The 12,121-nt window shown below is 40.4% G+C and overlaps 1 protein-coding gene across 1 annotated transcript in view; it reads left to right on the forward strand.

Annotated features, from left to right (window-relative positions):
- The window catches only part of cdc73 (cell division cycle 73, Paf1/RNA polymerase II complex component, homolog (S. cerevisiae)), a 328,288-nt gene that overhangs the window by 76,345 nt on the left and 239,822 nt on the right, over nucleotides 1-12,121 (forward strand). Inside the window, exons 8-9 of the mRNA XM_069937837.1 lie at nucleotides 5,858-5,956; nucleotides 11,947-12,025. Of these exons, the coding sequence (XP_069793938.1) occupies nucleotides 5,858-5,956; nucleotides 11,947-12,025 (178 nt within the window). The remainder of the gene's footprint in view (nucleotides 1-5,857; nucleotides 5,957-11,946; nucleotides 12,026-12,121) is intronic.

Genomic DNA, 12,121 nt, shown 5'->3' on the forward strand with positions numbered 1-12,121 from the left:
AGGATTGACTTCTTTTTAGTATCGGCACATTTACAAGGGAAAATACAACAAGCGGAATATAAAAGTAGGGTGATTTCAGATCATTCTTTGTTATATTTTACAAATGCAACTTCTGAGAAAATCCAAGTGGCCTATCGTTGGAGGTTTAATACAATGTTGTTAAAAAATATGGAATTTATTGATTTTTTGAAAAAACAAATTAATTTTTTTTGAAAGAAAATTCTAATTCTGTTCAAAGTAAGTTTGTATTATGGGATGCTATGAAAGCCTATTCGAGAGGACAAATAATTAGTTATACTTCTAAAATAAAGAAGAATCAATTAAATTAGAGTTTTAAATTAGAGAAACAGATTGATGAGTTAGAAAAGGAATTTCAGAAAAATGCTGCAGAAGATCAGAAAATAGAATTATCTTGGTTGAAATTGGAATATAATACTTTGCAATCTTATCAATTTGAATGTGTGATTAATAGGACTAAGCAAAGGTATTATGAATAGGGAGAGAAAGCACATAAGTTACTGGCGTGGAAATTAAAGAAAAAAGATTTCGAGGACTATTAATGCTGTTAGACGGAATTCCCTTATTACTTATAAACCTCATGAGATTAATTATGAATTTTACTCATTTTATAAAAAGTTATATACATCTGAAGGAAAACAAGAAACTGGATCGATTGATCTTTTTTTTATCACAGTTGAATTTACCGATATTAGAGGATGCAGATATACAGGAGTTAGAAGAACCATTTACTGATTTGGAAATTAAAATGGCTATGCTGGAAATGCCGAATGGTAAATTGCCTGGTGATGATGGATTTTCGGTTGAATTTTATAAAATTTTTAGTGATGATTTATCTACAGTGTTTGGGGATGTATTACGTCAAGTTGGAGAACATTATGAATTACCTGAGTCTTGTTCTAGTGCTTTAATTACAGTAATTCCAAAAGAAGATAGAGATCCTTTGAAGGTATCTTCATATAGACCAATTTCATTGTTAAATGTAGATTATAAAATAATAGCTAAAATATTAGCGAATAGATTGGCTAAATTTTTACCTAAGTTGATTCAAATGGATCAAACAGGTTTTATAAAGAATAGATATGCTTCAGATAACATTTTGCGCGTGATTAGTTTGATTAATAGATTTCGACAATCTTCAGATCATCCGATGGTGATATCTCTAGATGCAGAAAAGGCATTTAATAGAGTTGAAATTCAAGTTTGGTCCTTTTTTATTGGTTGGATTAGGGCTCTATATAGTGAACCAGTAGCTAGAGTATTGACGAATGGTTTGATTTCGGAACCCTTTAAGCTATCTCGATCAACTTGTCAAGGTTGTCCTTTATCAACGGCTTTGTTTGCGTTAGTGATTGAACCTTTAGCACAATTGATAAGACAAAATACACACATACAAGGTATGAAAGTTTTAGACAAGAAGTATAAGATTAATTTATTTGCTGATGATGTACTGGTGTATCTAATAAACCCAGCTCAGTCACTTTTGCGTTTAATACAATATGGATGTCTTTCTGGATATAAAGTTAATTGGGAAAAAAGTGAAATATTACCGGTAAGTGAAGGAGATTATTCAGTTTATAAGGATATTATTAATTTGAAATGGACTGATCGAATTAAATATTTGGGTATAATTTTGAATGTTAATTATCAATCTTTATATAAATTAAATTATGTTCTGTTAATGAAAAAAATTAAAACTGATTTGATCAAATGGAAAGATTTACCTATTAATTTAATGGGTAGGATAAATAGAATTAAGATGAATATCTTTCCACGCATACAATATTTGTTTCAATCTATTCTGTATTTACTTGATAATATTTTTTTTCGAGATTTAAATAAAATGATTAGGGAGTTTTTATGGAGGGGTAAATTTTCGAGAGTAGCTTTGAATAAATTAACTTGGAAATATGAGTTAGGGGGATTATGTTTACCACATTTTCAAAATTATTATGAAGCAGCCCAACTTAAATTTAGTACTTCATTGATGGATTTGGTACAGCCTCCTAGTTGAGCCAAAATTGAGATGACAAATATTTCTGAATTTGAAATACATCAATTTTTGTTTAGATGGAATTTAAATTTGTTACAACAATATAATGTGCCTATACTAAAACATTTAATGAAGTTATGGATAAAGAAAAATAAAATGACAGGCTCTAGGGGTAAATTATCGGCTTTGACACCGTTGTATAATAATCAACTTATTCCTTTTTCAATACATAATTGAAGTTTATTGCATTTTAATATTATAATATTAATAATTGTCCTCAAATATGTGCTTTCATAGCATCCCAGACAATCAAGTTAGAAACTGTTGAAGAAGGATTTGTATTAAAGAAAAATTTGGTCTTCCATAAATTTCAAAAAATCAGAATTAAAACGCCAGTGCCTTATTGTAGAAGGAGAATCAGGAAAATTCAAAGACAAACAAATAGGAGCATGGTCAGATATCACTATTCCCTGTTATTCACATGATTTGGTCAATAAAATCAATTGATTATCTTTTAAGTCAATGAACCAAAGACACTGCTTTACTTTTTGCATCCTATTATTATTATAATATCATAAGATGGTTATAATATGTATATTTGCATTATGATTCTGCCACAAAACACCAAGTTTTATGACCTGTTCATGATAATAAATTCTGATTCTAATTCTAAATCTGAATTCTGATTGTGAAAAAATAATCAATCTGAGAGTAAGTATGATGAACATTGGAGAATAAAAGAGTACTTTCTACTACTAGGATGAAAGAAAGGCCAGAGATCTAAAATACCAAAATTTGTTAAAAAAGAATGAATTACAGCAGCAGATTTACTCAGAATGGCAGGTTTAGGGGATGTATGACCCAGAACAGTGTTTAACCAACAATTAAAATCTCGCCCTAACCCTTGTGAATATTTCCAGTAGGGCTGAGAAAATTCTTTCAAAAAAATTTTGGATTGTCAATGTTAGGGGCATTTACATTAGCAAACCTACCATTTTATTTTATAGTTTACTTGTAAGACAATACAATGACCATATTTATCTGCTATAATATTATGTTGACTAAAAATAATATTTTCGTTAATTAAAATAGAGACTCCCCTAACTTTAGGACCTGAAGAAGAATGGAATTGTTGTCCTTTCCACTTTGATGTGTCTGGCATTATCACAATTTCTGATGAATTTTTTGAAGAAAAATAAATGCAGCCTCAAGTTTCTTGACATGCACAAACACTCTTTTGCATTAAAATCTCACATTCCAAGAGAGGTCTATTAAGATTAATCATGAGTTTTATTTAGTGTATGAAAATAATGAGGCAATGTGTGTTGTCATTCCCCAGGCAGATACCTTGAATCTGTGCGATAACACAGCTTGTACTGAACTTGAAGCCAAAATAACCTTGCAACTCTTTATACCCACACACCCACCCTCCCTCCCAAGCTTTCCCATACTGAAAGTTGCTAAACAAAGCAGCAAAAAGCTCTGGAAAAAAAAGCATTTTAAATCCTTATGCTCTGCTGAAGATATCAAGTAGAGCTCCTTATTTTTAAAGATTAATTATTACTAATTTTTCCCAAAAAATGAAGAACTATATAAAAGAATACAACAAAAGTGAAAAATACAGTTCACCTCTTCTTTCCCATTATCAGCAAAAATAAAAATGCATTAATGGATTAAATTCATCAAGCTTCTAGACATCAATCAAAATAATATCATAACATTAATAGTTAAAAGAAAACCCCCCAAAATATAAAGATTCACTTAATACTTTTCAACTCAAAAAGGAACTAGAATCTATATATGATTAATATAAAATTCCCCACACTTTGAATAAACTATACACGTATACATTGTTTTAACACTGACCCTATTTTCCCATGGTCATATAATATTTCTCACGGCCAAATAATAAACCAGGTAATTGATTAAGCAAAGTAGATAATTACTGTCAGCATTAATTAATTAAGTCATAGTAATTAAACCATTTGCAAAAAAAAAAATTCCCCCTCAATTAAACAAAAAAGAAAATAGCCAGGGTTCACCCAGTCAAAATAAAACCAAAGAAAAAAAAATTCTCAACCACAGAAGAACTTCAGGCAGCAACAATAGTTCATATTGTTATTAGACTTGAAGTTAAAGAAGTGTAATTCAAAGCTCTTTGTGCCTCTGCTACTGTCCTTGTAGGTGATCCGCAGACGAGCTGGATATATCTTATTTTCACTCGTATGACGCGCACACACATATACTGTGTAGGGGTAGTATTCTAAATTCTGACTGCTAAAAGCAATGTACATTTAAATGGGACTTGAGACAAAGCACATACCAGTATCTGCCACAATTAATCTTCCTCAATTAACACCCAATCAACTTCCCCCATAGATGACAATCGCCCATTATAGGCACTTTCAGGTGGCCAAAATACCCCAATGTAAAGCTACATATTCTACACCTAAGCGGCTGTTGGGAGGCCACCTGAAAACTTTCCAACCCTCCTCCGAGAGGGATAATTGGCGGAACACTGAAGTCACCCTAGGCATCTGAATGTAGCTGCTAAGGAGATGACAATCCCCGGTGTGGGACTTCAGTGCTGACAGCCTGCGCTGGCCGCCCCAATGCTGACAGCCCATGCCGACCACCCTAGCACTGACATCCCGTGCCTGCTGCCCCAGCCCTGACATCCTGAAGGGACAGGAGCTGAGTGAGCTCCGAGGCGCCTCCTGAGCAGCTATCCCTTTTAGGTGGCCAGCGCTGCGCTTTTAGCACTGCCATCTGAACGACCGTTCCACAAGTCTGAATCTGCTTCTGCAGGCACATTCTTGGCAGAGAATGCACCTGAAAATGGCTTATTTTAAGGATATCCTGCTGCAACACATTAACAAGGTTTGGAGAGGAATCAATTCAATAGATCAAAGACTGGCTTCAGAGTTAAGCAGCATTTTAATTCTAGTTGTTTCAAATCAGAGGCACTTGATAAGTTAATCTCTCGTCCAGAAGCTGGTTTTGGAGCTAAGCCTGGGCTTAGTAGAAAAGAACTCCCTTCCAAAAATCTCTAAAAGTAAATTGGAAAAGAAGTTGGTCAGATGGCTGGATTCTGTGTCTTCTTTTAAGCCCAGGATCTGTATATTTCGACGCCTACTTACTTCTACCCTACAAATCGACCACTTTCAAAGCTAACTTGGAGGTGTTAGCAGACATTTCAGAATACAGTCTCTAGATTATCAACACATTCATTAACTGACTCCAAACCAGCCTCCACACTTACCCAATGGGTGGCAATTGCTGAAATTGATTGTTGAACCTTTTCAAGTGCAGATATGATATCCCTTCAAGTCTCTTTAAGTGCTGCAATTATATCCCGAGAATGTTTGTTCAGCAGTTCAGAAATGAAATCTGCAGTTAAAAATCCTTTATGCCTTCTTTGCTGTTTTTGATTACTTTTTGTAGAAGCCATAATGACGTACATAGCAATATTAATTATTAGAGGAACAAAATAAAAACTTTTAATTTAAAGGTGTGGGGAAAAGTTTTAAAATAAAGCAGGAGCACCTAACTACTGCTATTACTCCATGCATTAGCCAGCTGGAAGTCAATTTTTTTCTTTTTGATCAAATCTCTGAAGTCAAAACTTGGGTCAGAATAAGCAATAAGCTATTCCTTATGTACACAGAAGATGGAAATATGTAGCATGCTGAAAGATAATTAAGTTGTGCTTTTTGAAATATTTTTCTGAAATATTCTTCAGGAACATCAATCTTATATGGAAAATGGAATATTGGTGTCTACTTTGTAAAAATGTACTGATTACATTTATTTCCCCCCACCCCCCCCCCCCCCCCCCCCCCACAGAACTTTTCTAAGAACATATTTGCAATTTTACAATCAGTAAAAGCTCGGGAAGAAGGACGAGCACCAGAACAAAGACCCCCACAAAACGTAATACCTCCGGTAAGAAGAAATAAATCTTTTCATAATTTCTCAACCTCAAGCTGTTTTAAAATATCTATGTTTCTTGACTTTTTCCACTGACTTTGCAAACTTCTCATGCAACCTGAAGAAATTGGTTTGAAGATAGTGAAGTGATTTCTTCAAAATTCTACACAAGATTCATGCTGGAATTTTCCTCTGTGATCCACTAACTTCAGTAAATCACAGTCCCCATTAATATAATCATGTGCTAGCTATGTATTTCTTAAATTATAGTGCACACAATTAGTGCAATTATACTAGACATTTTGCATTTTTCTCTGTTGTAATCAACATTTTTTATTTGAACAATATGGTAATATCCTTTTTATAGAAAGGTTCAATGCAACATACTGTCATTTGTTGTGGGCAGCTGGAAAATAACTTGCCTAAAAACAGTGGAAATCGTTTTATCCACGTTCACTGACGTGCACATTTTTAAGTAAAGGAAAGGCTGCTAAGCATTGAAAGCATTGGACTTCAAATCTAATTGTATTTCAGTATAGCTGATAGGATTCCTGCTCTGTCCTTCAAATTTATTTTTTTGACACAAAGAATAATTGCATGTAATGGTACAATGGGAGTTTATCAATTGATAGTACAGATGAAGTCCATCGCCTTCCCAAGATCGTGTTATATGGCGAGCTCTCCACTGGCCACCGAGACAGAGGTGCACCAAAGAAGAGGTACAAGGCCTGCTTAAAGAAATCTCTTGGTGCCTGCCACATTGACCACCGCCAGTGGGCTGATCTCGCCTCCAACCGTGCATCTTGGTGCCTCACAGTTCGGCGGGCTGCAACCTCCTTTGAAGAAGACCGCAGAGCCCACCTCACTGACAAAAGACAAAGGAGGAAAAACCCAACACCCAACCCCAACCCACCAATTTTCCCTTGCAACCGCTGCAACCGTCTCTGCCTGTCCCGCATCGGACTTGTCAGTCACCAATGAGCCTGCAGCAGACGTGGACATACCTCTCCATAAATCTTCGACCGCGAAGCCAAGCCAAAGAAAAGAAAAAAGTACAGATGAGAGAGATTAAATGGAAAGAACAACAAAGCTGAGATTGCACTTCTTTAGAGAACATCTTTTAAAATTATATATAATTTTGAAGGGTGTTGAAAGAGCAAGAAGGGAGAATTCGTATCTTACAGTAACTGGTGTAACAGATATAAATGGAAAAAGTGGAAAGGGAATGAGAACTTCTTTGCACACAGGGCTGTTAATGTCTGGAGTATATTACCTGCAAATTTAATGTCAAGAGGGTAAGGAGGGTCCACAGAAACTTGCATAGGTAAATGATCTTAATGTCTTGAAAGATTATGCATTAAAAGTCAGGATATGGGAATGAATTGCACATCTCTTTCAAAGGGGCATTTGAGTACATATTATTCTTAGCTGGGTTTTTTTATATCCGTGTATCAGGAACTCAATTTTCAATACTTAGAAGTCTTCCTGACACGAATATAGAAAAAGGCAAGTACAACACAACAGGTGGTGTGTGATTGACCGTAGAAAGCAAGTGAATCAAATAACTATTATGGCAAAGAAAATTCATTGCAATTTATGTATAGCCATAAAAACTGCTCATACACTTCAGCTTTCTTTGATAAAGGATTGCTCATTGTTGCAGGAAAATTTTAAACATTGTACTGTAGTGTGTTGTGCAACATGAGCACAGTGAAAGAACTGAGACAGCAGCCTGTGAGGTCATTTGGCACAACTGATTTACTTTGAAGTTCGCACTGCAGCCTTTAAGGCCATTCCGAGCCTGCTCCTTGCGTCCCGGAACTTGCGTCACGCTGATGTAAGCACATATGCATACTTCCAGTCTGCATTAAATTTGCATCTTTGCTGCGGCTGCCCTGCTGACTGCACGTGACAACCAGGGCTGGTTCGCCACTGCAATTTTATGTGTGCCGCCACACAACCCCCCCCCCCCCAAAAGAAATGGTGCTGGTGGTCTCACTGTACATCGTGGATGAGATCTGCTGCTTCCACGTACTGGCGGCGGGACCTTTACCAGCTCTGATAAGTCCAAGTAGGCTGGTTTTAGGCAGTCCAGTGTGAAAAGTTCCTCTCTGCCACCGATGTTGAGAGTGAAAGTAGATGCATTTCTCTGTAGCACCTTGTAGGGTCTCTCATAGTGATGCTGGAGGTGTGGCCAGTGTCTGTCCCTGCAAACAAACACATAGTCACAGAAATTTAAATTTGTGGTGTAATTGGAGGGTGGATGACAGTGTCACGATGGCAATGATGGCGCGAGTGTTCCCACTTTGTCTCTCAGTCTTTCCAGTATGATGGCGGTGACAGAGACTTGGCTTGGCGGTGAAGGGAGAAACTGGCCTGGGACTGCAAGGGGTTCACCGTAGTCTAACTCTGCTGAGGAGGTTTTGAGGTCATCCTTAAGTGCCTTGTGTATACCGAGGAAGACCTATGGCAGTTCATCCACTCAGTTTAGCCTCTAAAACCTTGCCATTAGTGCCAACAAGATGGTGATGAAGACGCTTGACTAGTCCGTTGGACTTGGGTTGGTATGCAGTGGTGCGGTGCAGTTGGATGCCCAGGAGTTTGAAGAGTTTGATCCAAAGGGCAGAGGTGAATTGGGCTCTTTGTTATGTGTGCTGGGATTCCATAATAGAAGACACAGGCGTACAGGAAAGCTCTGGCGCATGTGTCGGTGATGGCATCAAGGATGGGAATGGCTTCCGACCATCGGGTGAATCTGTCCACTATCGTGAGCAGGTAGCGCGACCCTGGGAGACTGGCAAGGGTCCACTACATCAAGATGGACAACTGGAACCTGCAAGTTGGTATGTCGAACTGTTGGAGGCAGGGTTTTGTGTGCTGCTGAACCTTCACTTTTTGGCAGTGCATGCAGGTTTTTGCTCACTCCCTAACTTGCTTCCACAACCCATGCCAGATGAAACAGGAGGATATCATCCGTACTGTTGTTCGATGGAGGGATGGGAAATGCCATGTAGTGTGTCGAAAAATGTTCTTCGCCATTGGACGGGGACGAGCGGTTGGGGTTGGCCGGTGGAGACGTCGCAGAGTAAAGTCACATCATTGGTGTCCAGTGGGAGGTCTCGGAGCTGCAGACTTGTGATAGCCATCCTTAAACTGTGGGTCTCTGGATCGTCCTGTTGGGTTTGAGCCAGGTCATGGTAGCTGATACCTTGTTCTAGGGCGTGAATAGCCAGCCTGGAGAGTGTGTCAGCGACAACATTCTTTGTGCCCGAGAGGTGAAGGATGGAGCTAGTAAATTCAGAGATATACGATAAGTGCTGCTGCTGGCGGGCAGACCACTGGTCAGAAGATTTGGAGAATCAAAGGCTTGTGATCTGTGAAGACCGTGAAAGGCTGTCCCTCCAAGAAGTAGCCAAAATGGCAGATGGCAAGGTAGAGGGTGAGCAGCCGCCTGTTGAACACACTGTACTTCAGTTCAGGCGCTCATAGGTGATGGCTGAAAAAGGCAAGGGGCCTCCAGGTGTTGTCCATGAACTTTTCCAGGGCACCATCCACTGCTGTTTTGGATGCATTAATGATAAGGGCTGTGGGTACATCCATGCAAGGGTGGACCAGCATTGTTGTGGCTGCCATAGCCCCTTGGTCTTCTGGAAAGCAGCCTGCGCCTCTTCGGTCCACTCGTTCTTTCTTGGAGTCCAACAATAAAACTAAGAGTGGGCGCATGATACTGGCAGCTGCGGGGATGAACCCGTTGCAGAAATTCACCATGTCCACGAATTCTTGTAGTCCCTTCAGAGTCATTGGTCTGGAGAACTGTCATGTAACCTTCACCTCATCGAGTAAAGAAGTGGCGCCGTCCTTGGTGATTCTGTGGTCTAAGATGTTGATTTCCTTGAGGCCGACCTGGCACTTACCCAGGTTGATAGTGGGGTTGAGCTTGGCGAGTTGGTCAAAAAGCTGGTGAAGATGTGAGATATGCTCCTCAAGAATCTTGCTACCAGGGTATCGTCCAGGTAGATAAAGAGGAAAGGCAAGTCTCTGCCAACTGCGTCCATGATATGCTGGAAGGTCTGGGACGCGTTTTTCAGGTGAACAGGGATTTGATGGTATCCCCGGATCAGGTCGACCTTAGAGAAGAGGCATGTGCCATGGAGGTTTGCTGCAAAGTCTTTCCTATGGGGGATCATGTAATGGTCTGGCATCGTTGCATTATTGAGGCATCTGTAGTCTCTGCAGGGTGTCCAGCTGGTGTTGCACTTGGACACCAAGTGGAGGGGGAGAGGCCTATGGACTGTTGGAAAGGCAGACGATACCGACTTCTTTCATGCGCTTAAACTCTTCCTTGGTAAGGTTGAGCTTGTCGGGCCACACGTTGGGCTTGAGAATGCACTGGCGGGCCTACGGTCGTGACGTGGTGCTGGGTGCCATGCTTCGGCATGGCAACGGTGAACTTGGGGATAAAGGATGGACATATAGCTGGCAAGAAGGCGGCTGTATTGGCCGTGCGAAGTCTCCACTGAGGTGATCTGGGTCGCTGTCTTGTTAGAGATGCTGGGCGGTACTGTCTGGAAGGTCTCTGAATGGACCAGTCATTTGCCCTGGAAGTCTGCCAATAGACAGTGTCCTCACAGGAAATCTGCACCTAGCAGAGGTTTGTCCACGGATGCCAGTGTGAATGACCAGTTGAAAGTGGTCTTGCCAAAACACACAGGAATCTGTCTCTTGCCAAATGTTTTAATGGCAGTTTTGCTAACTGTGTGCAGAGTGGGGCAGTGAGGTGTCGTGTGTGATTTGAGCGATGTAAGGTGAATGATGCTTGTCCCTTTACTCATGTCGACGAGGAATCTGTGGCTCGAGATCCTGTCCCAGGCGTGTGTATACTGTTTGGATGGCCAGGCACAGTGGCAAGCCCTGTCTTCTGCAGCACCTGCGTGCTCCCATGCCCCACCGTTGGTGGGAGATGCACCTTTTTGGATTGGATCTTTCAGTTCGTGAGCGGCAGGAATCCTCCTCACATGTTGGTCTGGCTTTGGGCATTGGCTTGGGCAGCGGCTGTGTAATGCGGTAGTGCATGTCTGCAGACTTACATTTGCAGTCCGTGCCGTGACCTTACAGCCAATAGCAGCCTAATGTCCTCAGGCATCTGCTCAAGGAACGCCTGCTAGAACACGATGCAGGACTTGTGTCCCTCTGCCAAGGTGAGCATCTCGTCCATGAGGGCAAATGGCGTCCTTTCACCTAGGCCATCTAAGTGAAGGAGCCTGGCGGCCCTTGCGTTGTGATAGTCCTTAAGTACTAATGAGGAGGTTCAATAGAGCCATCTATTTACCTTCCTCTGGTGGCGCATGGATGAGGTCATTGACTCGTGAAGCGGCTTCCTGGTCCAGCGACCTGACGACGTAGAAGTATTTTGTCGAATCCAAGGTAATCTGGTTGATCTGAAACTGAGCCTCTGCTTGGCCGAACCATGTGTGGGGCCTGTTCGTCCAGAAAGTGGGCACCTTTAACGCAACGGTGCCTACAGCTGCAAGGTCCATTGTGCCGAGTCTTCAGATCGTGGAAACTCACCGGGGTCACCAGTGTAGTGAGTTGTGTGCGAGTGCAGCGGAAGTTCTGAGACAGTAAGCTATGAATTCGTTTAGCACAACTGATTTACTTTGAAGTTTGCCCTGCAGCCTTTAAGGCCGTTTCGAGTCTGCACCTCGTGTCCTGGAACTTGTGACTCGCTGATGTAAGCACGTGCGTGCATTTACAGTCTGCAGCAGAAGAGAAGGACCCGTAATGCCATCTTTGCCGCATCTGCCCCACTGAACAACCGTAACAAGCGGGGCCGGTTTGCTGCTGCAATTATGTGCGGCACCACAGTACCAAATAAGTCTATATGGCCTAGCCTCAACTTGTATTAATCATTGATTGTTTTCCTCTTTTCCCTACGAGCTCTTATTTAATTTAAATAGAATTTGGGAGTTTGTATTATTAAAAATGTTTTTTTTTAAACATTGCAGGATCCGGCACTAAGAAATAAGCAACCTATTCCAGCTGCATACAATAGATACGATCAGGAAAGATTTGCAAAGAAAGAAGGTGAATATGTATTAATCTCAAATATGCCCATTTCTCCTTCCCTCTTCCCTTATATCATATGGGTATGTTTTTACATTTTTGGTTTGCAATTCAGCA

This window comes from Narcine bancroftii, chromosome 5 (assembly GCF_036971445.1).
Source record: "Narcine bancroftii isolate sNarBan1 chromosome 5, sNarBan1.hap1, whole genome shotgun sequence".
NCBI lineage: Eukaryota > Metazoa > Chordata > Chondrichthyes > Torpediniformes > Narcinidae > Narcine > Narcine bancroftii.